Source organism: Passer montanus, unplaced genomic scaffold (assembly GCF_014805655.1).
Source record: "Passer montanus isolate IOZ18808 unplaced genomic scaffold, ASM1480565v1 scaffold47, whole genome shotgun sequence".
Classification (NCBI taxonomy): Eukaryota; Metazoa; Chordata; class Aves; order Passeriformes; family Passeridae; genus Passer; species Passer montanus.
In genome coordinates, this window is record NW_024369596.1 from 1,284,527 (window position 1) to 1,304,391 (window position 19,865).

At 53.6% G+C, this 19,865-nt stretch overlaps 1 protein-coding gene across 15 annotated transcripts in view; it reads right to left on the reverse strand.

Moving 5' to 3' along the window:
* NCAM1 (neural cell adhesion molecule 1) overlaps positions 1-19,865 on the reverse strand; it is an 83,308-nt gene that overhangs the window by 23,264 nt on the left and 40,179 nt on the right. For 6 of the 15 annotated variants that reach the window (XM_039721921.1, XM_039721920.1, XM_039721927.1 and 3 more), the window contains exons 5-13: positions 19,481-19,618; positions 18,973-19,090; positions 18,132-18,301; positions 17,077-17,219; positions 7,695-7,845; positions 6,712-6,896; positions 6,249-6,345; positions 5,466-5,636; positions 4,760-4,891 (exon numbers count right to left, since the gene is read on the reverse strand). In XM_039721921.1, coding sequence (XP_039577855.1) covers positions 4,760-4,891; positions 5,466-5,636; positions 6,249-6,345; positions 6,712-6,896; positions 7,695-7,845; positions 17,077-17,219; positions 18,132-18,301; positions 18,973-19,090; positions 19,481-19,618 — 1,305 coding nt within the window. Of the gene's footprint in view, positions 1-1,316; positions 1,353-3,710; positions 3,726-4,759; positions 4,892-5,465; positions 5,637-6,248; positions 6,346-6,711; positions 6,897-7,694; positions 7,846-12,229; positions 12,260-17,076; positions 17,220-18,131; positions 18,302-18,972; positions 19,091-19,480; positions 19,619-19,865 lie in introns of all 15 variants that reach the window. The other 9 variants (XM_039721918.1, XM_039721917.1, XM_039721922.1 and 6 more) reach the window with 3 other exon arrangements.

The following is a 19,865-nucleotide window of genomic DNA, read 5'->3' on the forward strand; positions in this document are numbered from 1 at the left end:
CCCCAGGGCCCTCCAGGGCATCCTGCCCTGAGGCTTTCCTCATCCCCAAGAGTTCTGAAGCTCCAAATTCCCATTTTTGCCTCCTCGTGGCCCCACCCTGCCCATCAATGGAATATTTTGGGAGGCCTCCAGGGGCAGCTCCTGAGGAGAAGTGAGCTCCTGCTTGCTCCCACCTCCCTGCACCACACCCAGGAACACAGAGAGGGGAGGAGAACAGGGCTGAGAACCCCAAAAATGTGAGCACCTCGGGAAAGAAATGGGTCTGGAGAGAAGGCTGCCCTCCCCAGAGCACAGCCTGTGCCAGCCCTGCCACCAGCACCGCCAGGGCACAAGGACAAGGAATGTCTCTGCTCCAGAAGTCCTGGGAAGAACCCGGCAGGAGGAACACAGGCTGGAGATTGATTTCTCTGGTAGTCCCCACAAAACCTTCAAAACCAAAGGAATTCTCACTGCTGTGCCTCCGAGAGGCAGGGACATGAGAGGGGGAAATCAGACCTTGGGAGGCTGCAGAGCAGCTCCAGGGAGGGAGATCTGGGGGGGAAAAAAATCTCCAGGGAAGCAGGAGAACATCCAGGGATATTGCAGGAGGGTGGACTTAACGTGGTAATAATTAGCATTGATTTTATGATTTTAGAAGGCTAATTATTTATTATACTGTATTATACTACACTATTCTACTAAAACTCATTGCTTTTGCAATGGGTATCTAGATAATTACACAATTTCAAGAATCTTTTTCCTAGGCAGAAATGATAAGATTATTGAACAGCAGGTTCGTTTATTATTACTTTTTTTTTTGTTTGCCAAAATTTACTGCCTCATCATTGTGTGGTAGAATTAGATGTAGTTTTGTTTTACATGTATCTTATACAGTTTATAGGAATTTGATATGACTTCCTTAGAATCCAAGTGCTTAGCAAGATAAATTAAACTTGCATTCTGACCATGTAGAGTATTGAATCACTCCCTGCTTTTCAGTTTTTTAGGCACTGATCCTTCTGAGCTGCTTGACATTTTCACCTCCTTGATTTCAGTCCAATAAAGGACACAGTCCAATACAGCTCTGACCTCACTGGTCCTGGAATCTAAAATTATCATTAGTGGCTAATTAACAAATCACCTTTTGGTGAACAAATCTCTGTCACACATCCCACATGTGCACCAGTGAAGGTAAGAACTGCTTCCCATTCTTTTTCCTGATCTTTCTCACGGCTTCCCAGGAAAATGCTGGTGTGTGGTGAGCACCCCGGGGTGTCAGAGATGCAGCACACGGGGAGGGTCATGCAGAGCCCCCAGAGCCCCCCTGCCATACTCACTGCCTGCTGGAGGGGAGCTGGGGGCAGCAGCCCTGGCTGAGGGAAGAGAAATCAGGTGAGCATTGCTGGAAATGCTGCCAGGCCCAGGAAATGAGCACACCTGGGCTCATTGCTGTTTGTACATTTTGTATTTTGGTCCCAGCCCCACACACGCTCTCCTTGAACACTTTTGGGTTCAAACCCCACCCCTGTCCCCCAGGATTTTGGCTGCAGATTTGTGAGGAAAAGGAAATGAAGAAAAGCAGTAAATGGTTACAATGAAAAGACAAACCCAGGTCAACTCAGACACTCTCCCAACCTCCAGAGCTCTCATCTGTGCCACTGTAATCCATAATTATCACTAATTACCTCATGGAGAGGCCCTCTAAGATAGACAGAAACTTCTTTTTCTTATTGAGGGAAATTAAATAAATCAAAATGACTTCAGACTTATCCCAGCAGGCACTAAAAACTGTGTCAGGTTTTACATTCAGACAGAAACTTTAAATAATAGGGCAAAGAAAATAAGTGGCCTTGGTTAATCTGAGCTGTAAAATTCCTGAGCCATCTCTGTGACCTTCAAATCACATTTGAGGGGACAAAAAATTCCTCCTGCTCGTGACTCTGGCCACGAAGAGGTGATTGGAGTTCCAGCAGAGATGGAAAAAAGGCATTTTGGTGGTGCCAGCTCCTCGGGCAGGGTCCCAGATGGGCTCTGGGAAGGAGCAGAGAGAACTGGGGACAGAGCCCAGCAGGATCCCAGCTTCGAGAGCAGGATGGAACTGTGAATGAAAAACCAGCTAAAGGAGGAAGAAGTGCAACTTACCCTGCACTGGGGAGCACGGAGGGGCTGGCAGCTCAATGACACACGAAAATAATTTAAAAAAACCAAAAGACTCCAGTGCAGGAGTGCTGCAATGTTGTGCAAAGCCACTACCTGTCCTGGGGCTGGGCTCACAGCTCTGGGGCTGCAGCAGAGCTTTCCATGCTCTTTCTCCTCTCTTTCAGCTGCATTTCCCCTTTTCCTGCAGCTCTGCTGGGGATCCCCACCCTGCTCTCCCTGGGGTTTTATCTCCAGGAGGGCCCCAATCCTCAGCCTGGGCTCTAACCCTGACCACCACCCTCACACCATTAATTTTTTTTTTTTGTATTTTTGTAAAATTTTTTTGTATTTTTGTTTATTGTATTTTTATTTTTTACTGCTCCTGGAATTAACAGGATCCAAAACAACCTCAGCCTGCACAGATGTTCTGGAAATGCCTCCCAGTGCTCCCTAACTGCTGCAGTTTGCAGCCCTGCCTGTCCATCTGTCCATCCATCCTTCCCCTGCCTGCTCCCCTGCATCCAAGCTTTTGTCCAATGCAATCTTTAAGGGGAAAAGGCACAAGCGGGATTCAAAATAAAAATATCAAAAATTCCTCTTTTTTTTCCACTTCAGGAATCTCAAAGAGGTTTCTTCATCCGTCTGTCCATCCATCCTTCCCCTGCCTGCTCCCCTGCATCCCAGCTTCTGTCCAATGCAATCTTTAAGGGGAAAAGGCACAAGCGGGATTCAAAACAAAAATATCAAAAATTCCTCTTTTTTTTCACTTCAGGAATCTCAAAGAGGTTTCTTGGAGCTTGTCCTTGTACTCTTGGGAGGCGCAGCAGCTCCCCAGGAGGATGCACTGATCAGTGCAATAATGCTCACTGGGACAAAGAGGATTTTTAGCTCCATTGATCAGGTTTGATTGGAAAGGCACAAAGCAATGGAGCCATCTCCATATTTCACTCACAATTACACAAATCCATCACATTCCAGGCTCATTCTGCAAGGGGAAGTGGGGAACATGCCATTTTTTAAAATTTAGTATGAGGTTTATTTATTTAATCACACGATCTACAAAAGTGCTGGAAGACTGTCCAATGGTAAAAACCATTAGTGAGAAGAGGAAAAGAAATTGAATTTTTTCCTTCAATTTTGTGCTTTCAGAATTGTGGAGATATTCAAAATGTTGAAGTTTTTGGTTGGCTCTGGTCTAAACCAGATCTGCAATTCAGCTGAATTGATTTCCCTGAATTATCTCAGTATCATTAAAATTGAACTATCTTTAATGGATTCATAAATATGAAGCCTTCCACTACTCCAGTCTGAGTCAACAAGCTAACTACTATTATTTTTATTATTATTATGATTAGATAATCACTACATTAAATATTTCAACTGCATGCTGTAGAGCACAGACAAAGACAAACCCTAATTCTGTTCTAAATAAGAGCAGTGGCTACTCCAGAGTCAGTGTTGTTAGGAAATTACCAGTTACTCCAATCCTACAGCCCCTGAGAGAAAAAAGGCACTAAATTAAAAGTTCTGGGTGTTAGAGGAACACTCTAAAAACACAAAAAGAGAGTGAAAGAAATGCAGAGAGCACTTACGTGGGTGAGGGATGCCTGCAGTTTATCCATGGATGGGACACAGACCAAAAACGAAATAAAAAGACAGAAATAGACACACACATACAAAAAAAAAATAAATGTAGAAGATGTGAGGTGACAGAGAATATGGAGCTGGAAATCAGCATCCAGGTGAGCCCTGCTCAGCAGGGATGGGCAGAGCCTGGGCACAGCTCAGGGACTCCAGACATGCTCGGGGTGGGCTGGGACAGCCCCGGGTCCAGCAGAGGGGTCTGGAGAGAGAATTCCAGCTCGGGGCTGGGAACAACGTCAGGGCTGGATGCAGGAGAAGGGGAAAGCAGAACACCTCTCCCTGCCCTGGTCACACCTGGCCTGGCCACACCTGCCCTGGCCACACCTGCCCTGGTCACACCTGCCCTGGTCACACCTGCCCTGGTCACACCTGGACTGGTCACACCTGCCCTGGTCACACCTGGCCTGGCCACACCTGCCCTGGTCACACCTGCCCTGGCCACAGCTGCCCTGCCCGCTCCACCTTTAATCCTTTCCTCCTGCTCTCCTCCCCACCCTGCAGAGCTCCCTGGGATTCCTCTCTTTCCTGGAAGAGCAGCACAGTGCTGGGCCACAGCAGAACATGGAAACGGCCCAGGCAGAGCAGGGAAGAGCCTGAGGAATCCATGGGATCCCCTCAGGAGCTGCAGGGGCATCTCCAAGCAGAACAGAGCAGCCCTCCCTCCCTTCACCTTCACAAGGCCAGTCCCGTGCTGAGCACCTCAAAGTGCAAAACAAAGCAGCCCTGTGACAGTGACAGCACACTCTGTGTGACCAAAACCCCTCTCAGCTGCTTCTCCTCATTCAAATTCTCCTTCACAGCCCCTTCTCCTCGGCACCACCAAGGCTGGACTGGAAACACCATCACACCAAACAGCTCCTCCCTTTGAATTACCAACAAAACCCACCCCAACCCAGGACCACGGAGAGAGCAGAGGGTGCAGCGAGGTCTGTGAGAGAGAAAAGGTGAGATCCATGCACGGCAGAGGCTCAGGAGAGGGAGGCTGGCCTGTACTTACGGACTGGCTGTGTCTTGAACTCGGCGGGCAGGCTGAGCTCCCCCACGCCCTTGCCATTGACTGCTGACAGCCTCACTGCATAGGTGGTCTCAGGCTTCAGCCCCGTGATGGTCACTGTCCCCTCCACGTTGGCTTGGGGGAAAAGCAGAGAAAAGCTCGGGACTCCATGAAATAAATGAACAAACTTTGTTTTCCCCACGCGGGGAGAGAAGGGATAAATGGAGCTGGCTCAAGCTGGGATCACACCACTGCAGGGGGGAATAAAATCAGAATTTCAGCTCCACATGGCATTGGTGGTGGAGGATTCAGCTCTGGAGCAGAACCCTCCTTTGTACAGACCTCCCCAGATCAAAACTCTTTTGCTTTATTTGACTCCAAGATGGATTTTGTGCTATAGATCATTCTAACAGGACGGGTTGGCTGCCGGAATAGCTGAGTTTATTTTCCAAGGGGTGACAGATGAGGGTTCAAAAGCCTCCTGTGGGAGGCAGCAAGTGAAAACTGTAATTCCAAACACAGGGAGCTCCCAGCAAAGCCCAACCCTCATTTCCAGCTGAAAATTCCACGTGTCCCTCACAGCAAATGTTTAAAGATGTGATTGGAGCCTCCAACCTGATCCCTCCACCCTCCCTGGCTTTTCCACACAGGAAAACCAATGTTTTTTAGTGCTGGTGGGGAAGGAAGCAGGTTTTCTTGTCGCTCCTACCTTCCTTGGCATCGTAGAGCCTGGAGTGCCAGAGCCCCTCGCCCAGCGCCCTCCACTCCGCCTTGTACCTGAGGATGGGCACCCCGCCCGTGGCCTCGGGCTCCTCGAACTCCACCTGGGCACTGCTGGAGTAGGGCTCCACCCTGCCGATGGACGGCGACGAGGGCGTGTCTGGGGACAAGGGACAGCCGGTGAGACACAGCCGGGAGCGCCCCACAGCCCCTGGGCACAGGACAAGGCTGGGGCCGAGCCTCGAGAGGGGTCAGGCAGGTTTAGAGGTGTTAATTAGGGCACAGAGATTAATTTTGTCTCCTCTTGAACAAGCAAGAGACTCCCAGTCCCTTCTCCAATAGAGAACAACCAGGGCAGTGCAGCAAAAGCATCCTGGATGTCACTCTGTCCCCAAGTGTCCCCTGACAGGGCACTGCAGTGCTGGATGGCACTCTGTCCCCAGTGTCCCCTCACAGGGCTGTGCACTCCTGGGTGCCACTCTGTCCCCAGTGTCCCCTGACCATCCCCAAAGCCCTGAGGCCACCCTGGAGCCCTTTGTGCCCCCCAGCTCTCAGACCCTGCCCTGGGGCTCTGCCTGAGCTGGGGGGCACAAATCAAAGACCCCAGGGAAGAACAAACCCCTGGAGGAACAAGGACCAGAGGTGCTGAGCAGCCCCAGCGCAGCAGGAAAGCCAAGAACAGCCTCTCTGAGGGCAGAGGCTGCTCTCCTGCTGCCCCAGGGACAGCAGGCAGCAGAGCAGGGCACGTGGCCCTGCTGGCCCGGCTGCTCACCTGCCTGCACCAGGATGAACTCGGAGGACTCCTGCCCGATGCGGTTCACGGCCGTGCAGTTGTAGTTCCCAAAGTCATTCTCCGAGTCCGGGGTCACCTGAGGGAGAAGGAAGGCTCAGGATGGGATCACAGAACCCTTTTCACTCTGCCAAGGCACCCTGAACTTAGCTGGGGAGAAGCTACAATGAAACCCGGGAGTTTGTGCATGGAGAGCTGCAGTGGGCAAAAAGCAGAGGCAAGCATTCTCTTCTGCTACCAGATTTTCTCTTCTGTCTCTTCTGCTACCAGAGTTTCTCTTCTGCTACAGATTTTCTCCCGTTTCCTCCTCCTCTTTATCTTCTACAACCCGATTTTCTCAGGATTTACACGCTAGAAACACCACCCCAACTTCATTTCTACCAAGAGGACAAGACTGAGTTCCTTAAACACCGATTATCTGATGGCACTCGTGGCATTTCCTCACCTCCAGGTAGCTTGCTGAGGGGGTGTTGTAGATCTTGATGTTGCTGTAGTTGGAGCTGGGCAGGAGCTGCCCGTCCCGGAACCAGGAGATGACAGCACTGGGGTAGGCAAACACCTCACAGGTGATGTTCACCTGGTTCCCTTCCCAGGTGTACACGGCCACGGGGCCCTGCAGCTTGGGGGCATCTGAAAGACACGTTTGGGAAGGCAATGGAGCCAGCTGAGCTCCCAAAAAATCCTCCCTGTAAGGATCCCTTGGCTGGAGTCCACCTCAATGCGGGCAGGGGAATATTGGAATATTCCATCAATACTGGAAATGGGAACTGTCCTCTCCCCCAGGGCTGGGAACAGCTTTTGGTGAAGGGCACAGGGAGAAATCCTGCTGAGCTGCTGCTGGGCAGCGTGGGAGGAGCAGGCAGCAGGACGGGGCTGGGAAGGGGAGAACTTCATTCAAGTGCTCTAGGGGAGAACCTGATTCCCAACAAACAGGAGTGCAGAGCCGTGGTGAGGTGCAAAGGGCACCCAGGCAGAGAGAACACCCTGAGACATCTCACTGGGAGACTTCCACCCCTCATCCTCAGCACAGGGAGGGAACAGGGAATGAACCAGCCCCATGAGCCCCCCAGGGCACCCCCAGGTACATGGCCTGTGAGCACCCAGGCTGGAGATGGGCAGGGAGAACACCCTGAGACATCTCACTGGGAGACTTCCACCCCTCACCCTCAGCACCACGCGCATTCCCAGCCTCAGGGAGGGAACAGGGAAGGAGCCAGCCCCCCGCGCCAGGGAATGAACCAGCCCCATGAGCCCCCCAGGGCACCCCCAGGTACATGGCAGGCACCCAGGCTGGAGATGGGCAGGGAGAACACCCTGAGACATCTCACTGGGAGACTTCCACCCCTCACCCTCAGCACCACGCGCATTCCCAGCCTCAGGGAGGGAACAGGGAAGGAGCCAGCCCCCGTGAGGCCCCAGGGCACTTACACTGCACCTCCAGGTACATGGCCTGCGAGTCCTGGCCGATGGTGTTGCTGGCCGTGCACACGTACTCGCCCGCGTCCGTGTACTGGATGTCCTTGAGCGTCAGCGAGGAGACGCGCGCGTGGCTGCGCACCACGATGCGCCCGTCCAGCGTCTGCGACAGCACAGCCCGTCACACAGGGCACACGGCCTGGCACAGCCCCAGCAGGGCACACGACCTGGCACAGCCCAGGGCACACGGCCTGGCACAGCCCGTCACACAGGGCACACGGCCTGGCACAGCCCGTCACACAGGGCACAGCCCAGGGCACACGGCCTGGCACAGCCCGACACACAGGGCACAGCCCAGGGCACACGGCCTGGCACAGCCCGTCACACAGGGCACACGGCCTGGCACAGCCCACAGGGCACACAGCCTGGCACAGCCCGTCACACAGGGCACACAGCCTGGCACAGCCCGACACACAGGGCACAGCCCAGGGCACACGGCCTGGCACAGCCCGACACACAGGGCACACAGCCTGGCACAGCCCCAGCAGGGCACACAGCCTGGCCAGGATAGCACAGAGCCTGCCCCAGGATGGCACACAGCCTGCCCCAGCCCCGGGGCAGCCCCAGGATGGCAAACAGCCCACCCCAGTGTGGCACACAGCCTGCCCGTGGCAGCCCCAGGATGGCACACCCCCTGGCCCTGCCTGCCCCAGGATGGCACACCCCCTAGCACAGGATGGCAGCCCCAGGATGGCACACAGCCTGCCCAGAAGGGCACACCCCCTGCCCCTGGCAGCCCCGCAGCGCTGCGCATCCCTCACCTGAGGCCAGGTGAGAGCACCAGGGACAGCTCCCTGTCACACAGGAGCAGCTCCCTGGCACCCAGGGGCAACTCCCTGGCACACAGGAGCAGCTCCCTGGCACACAGGGGCAGCATCCTGGCACCCAGGGGCAGTTCCCTGGCACACAGGGGCAGCTCCCTGGCACCCAGGGCACACTGCAGTGGCTCAGAGCACTCAGGGGAAGGGGCAAGCACCAAAAGCAGGACCCAAGGATCAGCCCCACGTGGCTGAGAACACTGCACAACTGAGAACAAAGCTTCTCCCCAGGGTGGGAACTGCAGACATCCAGCTCTGGTTCAAACGTATTGCCAGCAAAGAGGAAAAAAAAAAAAAAAAGAAAAAAAGAAAAGGAAACCTCCCCAAAAGCTTTGAGTCAGAGAATGCAGCCCTTCCTGTCCCCTCAGCAACACTGGTTTTATCTCAGTGCCCCTGAAATGGGTAAGGCAGAACAGATCCAAAGCTCAGAGTTGAATCAGACCAAAAGGAAGCCCAGAACTTTCACCTGAACGTGGCACACCAAGAGAGGAAAGTGCAGAGAAAAGGGCAAGAAAGCCTCTAGAGACAGCCCTGCCTCAAGAAAATTCCAGAAGCACTTCCCACACTCAAGAGATTGTGGGGATGCCACTGGCAGAGAGAAACGGGGAGTGTAAAATCCCAGGGGATGGCCAAGGGACTGCAGGCTGCGTGGTTTTCCTCTCCAGTTTGTCACCAAACCCATGAAAACACCGAGCCAGGGACTCCTCTCTCCCTCCTGCTGCTCCTGCCTCAGCCTGGAAGCTCCCAAGCACCAACTCCCTCCTCTCATTTCTGCTTTTGCAGCACAAACACAAGGGAGTAAATCTGGCACCCTCGTGGCCGTGCCTGCTGCCACTCTCCAGGAGCATCTGTTTCCTTGGAAGGTACAGGACAAGCGCTGATAAATGAGTAAAACCCCGAGGATTTCCAACAGCCAAGTGCACAAAAAGCACCTCTCAGGTGTCAGACTCTGGGCCTGAGCCTCTCTCTGTGCTGAGCCTGACAAAGTTTCTACAAATAAATGCCTTTTGTCACCTCAGTTAGCTCCAGAATCAGCTCGTGGGCACCAGGCCAATTTCCAATGCACAGAAATAGTATTTTTTGATGGCACATAAACAACTGGGTGGATTTATCTCCTCTCCCCTTCCCTGCTGCAATGGCCAGTGCCATGAGCTACAGCCTCCATCCCTGTCCTGGAACAGTTATTCCATGGACTCGTGCTGCTGTGGGCATCATTTTAGAGCCTGACAGGAAACTACAGTGGTACCACATCACCAAAATCTGCTTTTATCTGACTGCACTGCTCTCCTCTGTCTGCCTTTGGATTCCCCTCCAAACCCAGCTCATTCCAGCAGCACCCATGGGTGCCAGGACTCCACACCTGGGGGAATATTCTCAATATTTGTCTCTGACCTCACCAGCAGAGTGGAAGGGACAAATCACCAGTGTGGGATCACCAGAAAAGGCAGTTTTACACCCAAATGGCTCCTGACTGCCCCCACTCCCTCAAGATCCACCATGAAGGAGGGCCAGGAAATCATGGGCAGGGATGATTTCATGAGCAATGCAACTCATTCTGAAGACAAAGCTCTGGGTTTTAATGCAAAAAGGCATAAGGGAAGGAAAAGAGAGCTCAGGAAAAGCGCGCTAAGAAGAGAAAAAGGCTTAGCCAAGCAAGCAATCCAAGCTTTCTCCCTCCCTGCTGCAGCCCACCAGGAGCTCTGGCTGCTGGAGACAGGACGGGCAGGAATTTGGGAGCCAGATGTTGACATCTGTAACCCTTTTACTCAAATCCCCCAGCTGCAAGGATCTGGGCTAACAGAACAACAAACTCCTGGTGCTGGGAGAGCAGCTCAGGGACACGGGGAATCACTCCTCAGAACAGAGCAGCACGTTCTCTATATTGCCAATTACTGCAATTTATCCCGAGCTACTGCAGAATTCCCCCAAATTCTGGCCATGCCTTGGGGCACAGATCACAGCTGGGCAAGAGCTCAGGGCCAAGGGGGAGAGCAGAGATAAATAAACTGCATTTATCCCCTTCCCTTCACCTTCTGAGCTTTCAGGCTTTCCCAAACAAGCACCCAGGGATAATTCTGCACATCGTGTCTGCTCCTCAGCCACTTCCCCACCCTCACAAAGCCCTGAAAACTCCACCCCAGGGAGGAATGGCACTGAGGAAGAGGAGGGGTCTCTCCTTCCTCTGTGCTTGCAGAGCAGTGTTTGATATTTGCATTTAACTGCAGCCCAAAATATTCCTAAGGCTGCACCAGTTACCAGTCTGGGGTGTGACTGAGGTACCCAGAGGTGCTGCCAGGACTGACTTCAACTCCTCACCCGATATCCCTTCAGGAAAAGTGAAATATTTGATGCCAAACATTCCCTGACCTTCATCCTGCGGCTGGAACCCACTGCTAAAAGCCCCCAGGCAACTTTAAAGCAATTTAAAAGCAATTTTAGAGAGATATCCTGCACCCCACTGGGGTATTTTAAGACACAGAGGCAGTAAGAAATTTAGAGACAGCAAACTTAATAGTATTAGTGCTCATATTAATGAAAAGCTGGAGAGAGAGAGCACGGAGGAAACACTGGGGCAGGGAGGGGACAGCTGTGACAGGAATTCCTGAGTCCTGGAGAGATGCAGCTACTCAAATTGCAAATCCTTCAGTGCAAACTGCTCAGAGAATCTGATGCCTCCACCTGCCACAACCCCGGAGATTATTCTGAAGGAAGAATGGGCAGGATCTGCCCAGGAAACACAGCTGGGTGGTGCTCAGGTTACAGCTTCACGCTGCTCAGTCTCTGGGATTTAGGATGGCTTCAAAATGATTTAAAAAATCACAGCCTCCACAGAGTTGATCCTAAAAATACAAATCCAAGTCACCCAGTTCTGAGAGCTCATTCTGTTCTCCACCTGACCCCTGTTATTTGCTTGGGATCTTTCCTTCTGGTCCATTTTGAAGCAAGAGTGCTACAAATCAGCTGCATTATTATTGTTGTTGTTGTTATTATTATGATTAAAGCACAGCACTGAATGTGAAATAAAATCAAACCCCATTTGCAGCGACCCCAGTCACTGCATCATCCCACCTCCCCCTCGCTGACCCTTGCAGATCAAAGACAAATGAAAAGAATTGAGCAATTTGGGGCATTTTCTGGAGAAATGCCCCTCGTGCAAGGTTTCTCTGCATTGCCTTGGAAATGGAACATGATGCAGTTTCCTTCACAGAGAAGGTCAAACTGAAATGAAGGAGTGCCATGAGCAAATAGGTGAGTTGGCTGGAGCAGAGGAGGCTTTCCTGGGGAAAAATGACTTTCCCAAAACACAGGTTGGTGCTAATTCTTCCCTCTCTGAAGGAGAGGATGATTCACACTGGTGAAAAAAAAAAACGGTGAAAAGAGCATTTTACATTTGCCTTTCATTTTAATTGCCTTTTCTTTCATTTTGAAGTGACAGGCCGAGTTCCTCACTCCCAACACAGCTACTTTGCTCATCCAAAAATTACATCACTACACGCCAAGCAATTTCTACCTCTAGAAGCTTCTTGTATGTACTGGCATTTAACTGGGTCAGATTAATGCTCGTTTAGTTGGTTACTGCACTAGAGATTTGTTAATCTGTAATGCTTAGAAGAGAAACCAAAAACCAACGACCTAAAGAAGTTTGCTAAAGGTCTGGGAATCTTATACCTCTTGTTTCTCGGGCCGGGTCCACGAAGCCTGGAGAGAACAGATATAGAACACGACAACAACAACAGAAAAAAAGCAATAAGAGTTTATCAAAGGCTGCTTTCAGGCACCAGGCTCTGCAGCACACTGAGCTGCGTGCACATGCAGGCTCCAAGCTGAACACCTCCTGTGTGTCTTGGGGGGGTCACAGCTTCATTTCCCATCAATTTAGGCTGGCATTCACCATTCACAGCCTTGCTTTGGGCTTTAAATGGCCAAGCAAAGGCTGCTGGCACCTCAGGAGTGATTTATTACATCAGGGATCGTTTCCTTTGTCACATCTCACCTTTCCTACACACCTGGTGCTCAGGAAGTGGCTCTGGCCACTGCACTGCAGAGGACAGACCTGGTGCTGTGCCCCTGTCTGCCACCCCACAGCGGTTAATTAACACTGATTAACGTGCTCATCATGCATTTGGAGGCCTGGTTCCATGCAGGCTGTGCCAGGAGGAGGAGCAGCCCCAGAGCTGCAGGGGACCCCCAGCTGCAGCTCCCTGTGCTCAGGGAGGGACCCCCAGCCCCACAGCAGTGAAACATGCCCAGACCTTACTGCAAAGCAAACATTTCCCACCCAGAAAAAGGCACCAGCAGCAAGGACCACGCTCCCTGTGCTCACAGAGAGCCAACTGCTGTTCCATCCCCCCGGTAATTTATATTTCAGCTCTCTGTGGTCTTCCCACCCAGAAAAAGGCACCAGCAGCAAGGACCACGCTCCCTGTGGCTCACAGGGAGCCAACTGCTGTTCCATCCCCCCTGTAATTTATATTTCAGCTCTCTGTGGTTTGTTCAGGAGTCAGAAGTCACCTGCAGGATGGCACCGCTGGCTGGGAGGCACAGTGACATTGTGGGGGTGTCACAGCACACACGGGTGACAGGGATGGAGATGGAGGCTCAGGGAATGAGAATCAGAACCAGAGCCCTGCTGCCAGGGAACACTGAGACTGAAATACCCACAGATGGGACACACACCTCTCTGCCAGCTCTGGGGAAAGAAAAATGGGCTCTTTGTGAGGGCTGGGACACCCCCAGAGCTGCTCACTTCTGGGTGCACACACCCTGCTGTGCTTGGAAGCTGAGCAGGAGCCCAACAATCCAGAATAATCCCTTTGCTCAGTGCCAGGGATGGCCCTGTGAGTCCCTGCCACTGCTGCTCGCTGCAGTCAGCACAGGGAGACCCTTTCATCCCTGGTGTCAGCCTCAGGGAGGATGAAGAAGGACACCCATTCCCAATTCCCTGCAGTGACCCTTGGGAGCAGGAGAACAGGCAGAGCCACGTTCCCCACCCCGGGGGAGTTGAAGATGCCCCTTCTCCTTGCAGGGAGACAAAATGGCCTTGAAAGGTCCCTTCCAACCCGAACCATTCTGTGATTCCATGATTCAGAGTTTCTCAGCAATGCTGAAGCCAACTTGGAGAAAATCACCCTAAGAGATGAAATACTGTTGGACACATCAAGCTGATTTTGAGTCTGTTGTTATTTCTGTGATCACACATGGATTCTGCCTGTGCTGTGCTCTCTGAAACAGTGTCTGCAGCCCACAGGAGCAAGCAGGGCTAATTACCTCTTCAGATGTGCTTTCCATCTAGGAAAGCACATATGAACAGGTCATTATTTATTTTTACCTGTTCATATGTGCTTTCCATCTAGGTTTATTCTCACTTGTTCACACGTGCTTTCCATCTAGGTTTATTTTTACTTGTTCATAAGTATGTGCTTTCCATCTAGGTTTGTTTTATAGGTATTAACCTGAAATTGAGTCAGCACAAAAGAAAGAGATAAACTTTTATCTTTTGTGAAGAGAGAATGCCAGACTAAGTCTTCCTCACCCAGACAGAGCCAGAGCAGCTCCAGCCAGCACCAGGCAGGCAATGAGGGGCAATGCAAGGCCTCCTTCAGATTCCTAAATTCTGAAAATCTCCTCCCCCTGCTTTGGCTGCCCACAGCAGAGAGCTGAGAGAGGCAGAACAGCAACCCAGACAGCAGAGGAAGGATGGGCTGGGCTGTTCCTAGGACCATGCTGAGATGGAATTCACCTGCCAGACACAGAAATTCAGCCAAGCCCTCAGATCCATGCAGGAATCTGCATTTTCCTGCTGGAGGAACAGGGAGCCTTGTGGGGAAAGGGACAGCACAGGGGCTGAGGTGTGTTTGGGATGCAGGAGGGAGAAACCAGAGCTGATCCCTCTGCTCTTCACCCCCTGTGTTTCTGCCCTGCAGGGAGAGCAGCTCCAGGAGATCCAGCCCTGGATGAAGGACCAAGGACCTGCAGGGTGCTCCCCTCCCATCCCCACAGGCTGAGCTGCCCTGCTGGGTGACAAAGCCAGCACTGTCCCCACAGCTGCTCCTGGAGGGCTGGCTGAGCTCTCCCAGCTGGGACAGCCCAAAATCTGCCAGGAGACACAGCTGAACCAAAGCTTCCTTTTCCTTTAGGGTTTGGGTGGGTTTTGCAGAATGTTGTGGGAGTTAAGGCATCTCTACACCTCAAAAAACCTGCACTGAGGGATGACTGCAAGAGCAAACAACACAGAGCAAGAGAGAAGCATCCAAGCACCTGGATAACAGAAATGTTCAAAAGTAGGCTTGAAAATCCTTAAAATAGCATTGTTTGTCCTGCACCAAAGACCATCCACTTCCCTGTGCTGTCCCACAGAGAGAAAGTGGAGAATAAACCGAATCTATTTGTAACAGAATATTTAACAGAATTAAATATTCTAATAGAATTTGTAGTAGAATATTTAGAGAGCTGTTCTGACCTCAGGATTTTCTGGACATGTGAAACGTTTCCCTCAACTTAGAGCACAAGAGAGAGAATGAGAAAAGTACAAGACAAACCAAAACAAAATGCACACACACACACACACAAGAATCCAGCCTAGAAAGTGCATGGGACATGAGAAAATAATGTTTGCCCTGAAGGTTTGAAGCAGCCCATGAACACATGGCAGCACCTCAAACCTTGGCTTTTCCCCCATCTCAGAGCATGAACATTCCCCTTGCTACTGATCACCCAGCTGAGAGCGTCAAGCAGAGCCTCAAAACTCAGCAAAAATGAGTTAGCAGTTTTGCACTGAGCTGTGATGGTGTCACTGGGCTGCAGAGGGGGGCTCCTCTACACTTGGTTCAGCTTTTACACTCTGCTCCCTGCCCAAGCTCTGGCCCTGGCTGGGATCCAAATCCAGAGCCAGCAGCACTGGAGCCTTGGCACCTGCCAGGGCTGTCCTGAGACAAACCCGTGAATAAATACCCTCAAATCCTGCCCAAGCAGGTGCCCCAGTCAGGCTGCAGCTTCTGCAGGCGCTGGAGACCTCTCCCTGAACATTGCAGGGATTCACAGCAGCCCTGGGATCCAGAAGATGCTGAGAAAGAAACTGAAGCTGGAAAACTCTGGCACCCTGATTAATAAAGTCACACATGAACAACGTGGGGAGGGGCTGACGTCATGGGGGCAATTAAAAAAGCTCATTTACGAGCTGCAGGGCAGGACAGCAGCTGTGGGGACAAGGGACAGTGGACACCTCTGTTGCTCCAAGACTTTCAGAGTGTCACCTGCTGCCTCCACGCCGAGCCAGAACCCCTGGCATGGCCAAGGCAGCTGAGCCCTGAAGCATCCTCTTATTAGGAGATTATTAATTAGCAGCAACTCCTCACTCCTACTTCTGTCTAGGCTCCAAATTCTGCCTTCTGATCACTCATGAAACATCCCCAGTACAGCAGCACACCCCAGCCTGCTCTAATTAAAGGAATTATTGTCACCAATAACAACACCAGCGATCCCTTTCAAGAGGAAGAAAAAACTGCTAATTATTTTTGCCTTTTAAGAACAAAATGGTATTGATGGGATCCACAGAACAGGTGAGCACAAAAGGCAGGCAGGCTTTTGTGCTTCGGGGATGTGCAGTGCCAGAGGGCAGCAGGGAGGAGGATGGACAGGCTCCTTTTGGATCCCTGCCCAGCTCGGGGCTCAGGGGGCTCAGTGCCATCCCCCAGAACTCCTGGGACAGGGCTCAGGGTCCCTCCAACGGAATTCACCCGCAGTGAGCACAGCAGCGATGGCAGAATGACTGCCCAGCTGTCCTGAGCCGAGGTGGCTCTCACAGGAGGGCACCTGTGGCCCTGGTGTGGCACCTGTGGCACTACTCCAGGTGTGGCACTGTTCCAGGTGTGCACCTGTGGCACTACTCCAGGTGTGGCACTGTTCCAGGTGTGCACCTGTGGCACTACTCCAGGTGTGGCACTGTTCCAGGTGTGCACCTGTGGCACTGTTCCAGGTGTGGCACTGGCCTAGATGTGCACCTGTGGCACTGTTCCAGGTGTGGCACCTGTGGCCCTGCCCCAGGGGTGGCACTGCCCCAGATGTGCACCTGTGACACTACTCCAGGTGTGGCACTGGTCCAGGTGTGCACCTGTGACATTGCCCCAGGTGTGGCACTGCCCCAGGTGTGGCACTGCCCCAGGTGTGGCACTGGCCCAGATGTACACCTGTGGCACTGCCCCAGGTGTGGCACCCATGGAACTGTCCCAGGTGTGGCTGTGCCCCAAGTGTGGCCGTGCCCCTGGTGTGGCACCTGTGACATTGCTCCAGCTGTGCCCCTGCCCCAGCTGTGCCCCTGCCCCAGGTGTGACACCCATGGCCCTGCCCCAGGTGTGCCCCTGCCCCAGGTGTGCCCCTGCCCCAGGTGTGGCCGTGCCCAGGCCCTGCAGAGCAGCCCCCAGGTGCCCCTCATGCAGCTGCAGGCCGTGCCAGGCCGTGCCAGGCCGGGCAGGAGGAGCTGTGCTGCTCCCACCCCCGGGGCTCGGGGAGGGCTGTACCTTCTCCTCGCTGCTGATGTTCCTGCTGGAGGTTCTCCAGGTGATGGAGGGGATGGGGTCCCCCGAGGCCTCGCAGGTCAGCGTGATCTGATCCTCCAGCTCCATGGCCGTCTTGTTCTCCACGTAGGTGATTTTGGGTTTGGCTGGGGAGGAGGAGGAAGAGGAGCCTTGGCTCAGGTGGGGCTCAGGGTGAACTGCCTGTCACCAGCAGCGCTGGGGACAACTGGGGCCACCTCCTGCCAGCTGGGGAAGGAGCAGAGGGACTTCTACCAGGACCCTCCTTGCAGAAGGGAAGGAGCTGAAAAACCTCTTGTGCTCATTCCCAGAGCTGAGGCTCCAGGAGAGGAGCCAGTGCAGAGGGTACCACACTCACCCCGGGATTGCCAGCTCCCCTTGCACCTCCCTGCCCCAAAGCAGCCCTTTGCTAAGCAGTGGGTCAGCTGCACACAGGGCAGGGGGAATTCCAAATTCCAAACACTTCCAGGCTCCTGGGAGCCAGGGAAGCTCCTGCACACAGGGCAGGGGGAATTCCATGTTCCTCAACACCTCCAGGCTCCTGGGAGCCAGGGAAGCTCCTGCACACAGGGAAGGGGTAATTCCATGTTTCTCAACACTTCCAGGCTCCTGGGAGGCAGGGAAGCTCCTGCACACCAAAGCAGGGACAATTCCATGTTCCTCAACACTTCCAGGTCCCTGGGAGCCAGGGAAGCTCCCAATTCCCCCCTCCAAGCCTGAGGTCACTCCCACAGTGCTGGGCTGGAGCCCACCTCCCCATCCAGGCTGCAGCAAGCCCCACTCAAGTGGCTGAAACCCTTTCAACAGCAGCTTTGGTGGATTTGGAAATATCCTGGTGGACATTTCCAGCAGCCTGTGGGTCTGACCCACCAGCCCTACTGTGTTTGAGCCGACAGGAGCAGGGATGAGCTCCCCCCACACCCAGAGGGGCACAGGCACAGCTGGGGTGATACCCCCAGCAGGATTAGGTGGGACACAGAGCTCCCCCCAGGGTGAGCAGCACCCAGCTGGGCTGCCAGGGCTGCTCTGGGCGCTGTTACCAAAGACTTTGAGGTGGATGGTGGCGTCGGCCTCGCCAGCCTTGTTCTCAGCAATGCAGATGTACTCGGCCTCGTCGCTCTTGTCCACCCTGTGGATGCTCAGCTCGGAGCCGTCCGAGGTGAAGCTGTATTTGTCCTCGTCCTCCACCTCCTCCACGGGCTCTCCATCCCTGGGGGCACAGGGCACACGGGGCTGAGCTGGCAGAAGCCACGCCAGCCTGCTTCAGGCCTGTCCGTGCAGTTGTTACACTGCAGTTCAGAGGGAGCAGCCCCTTCTCCCCTCCCCGTGGGCTCCAGAGCTCAGCTCCAGACCATTCCCAACCCTTCCTGCCCCAGGGCTCTTGGCAGCTGCAGCGCTCCCCTCCTGGCACACCACAGAGCAGCTGGAACCCCACCAGAGGTGCTCATTGCACACCAAGGCACCACTCCAAGCTGCCATCAGCTTTTCCAGGTCCATTTGTGCTCCTAACCTTCACCAAAGGCTGCAGAACTCCAAGAATTCTGGAATTCCAGAGTCCCTGGAGTGGGAATCACTGCCTGACGGGGCAGTGCAGGAAGCTGGGTGAGGACACAGCTGAACAACAGGGTGCACTGAAGGAGTTCCTTGGTTTGCTCTACTTTATTAAACTGTTTTTATCTCAACCAACAGGATTTTCACCCTCAGATTCTCCTCCCTGCGTGGGCTCTGTGGGCTTCTTCCCAGCAGAAAGTGATTTCAGCCTCACCACGAAGCCTTTCTTGTGAGCAAAACCAGCTCATCCCAGCCAGAGCATTCCCCCCCTCACCTGGCCTGGCAGGGAAGCACCCCCAGGCCAGCAGGACACTGCACACAGCATCTTACTTGGTCCAGGTGACGGTGGGCTCGGGAAAGCCATCAGCATCACAGGCCAGGGTGACAGACTGGCTGAGGTTGGCGGTGGCATTCATGGTGCTCTGCCTGGCACGCACCGAGGGAGGCACTGCAAGAGAACAGAGCCACGGCTCAGCTGGGAGGATGAAGCTGTGACCTCAGGGAGCTCCCTGGGCACCTCTGGTGGCACCAAACCCTGTCAGCAGCACCAGCTGCAGGGTTTCATCACTGAGTCTGAGGCATGGCCAAAGTCATCAGCACAGGGGAGAAAGAACAAAAAAACTCAGCGTGGTGGCCAGAGCCACTCGTGAGTGCCACCAAGCCCAGCTCCTCACCCTAACCTTCAGGTTCCTCGAGGTGCTATTCCTGTAAACACCTGGCCAACACTCCCTGAGCTCCATGGACATTTTTATTGGACACAGCAGAGGAAGAGGATGGTGTGAATGAGAGGCAGCACCTCCTGCAGCAGCCTGGGGGGAGGTGCTGCCGCGCCCCTCACCATTCACGATGACCTGGATGTCCTTGAAGTTGATCTCCCCTCGGGCCAGGATCCTCCCCTCACACCTGTAGGTGCCCTCATCTGTCTTCTTGATGCCCCGGATCTGCAGGTAGTTGTTGGACAGGACGATGAAGCGCACTGCAAAGCACAAAGGCACGGGGAGCTCGCTCAGCCTCTGCTCTGACAGCCCAGGGAGGTGACACAGCAGTGTCCCACTGACACAGCCCAGGGAGGTGACACAGCAGTGTCCCACTGACACAGCCCAGGGTGGTGACACAGCAGTGTCCCACTGACACAGCCCAGGGAGGTGACACAGCAGTGTCCCACTGACACTGTGTGGGATGGAGGTGGACATCTGACCCCAGAATGGACAAAAACCAAGCCC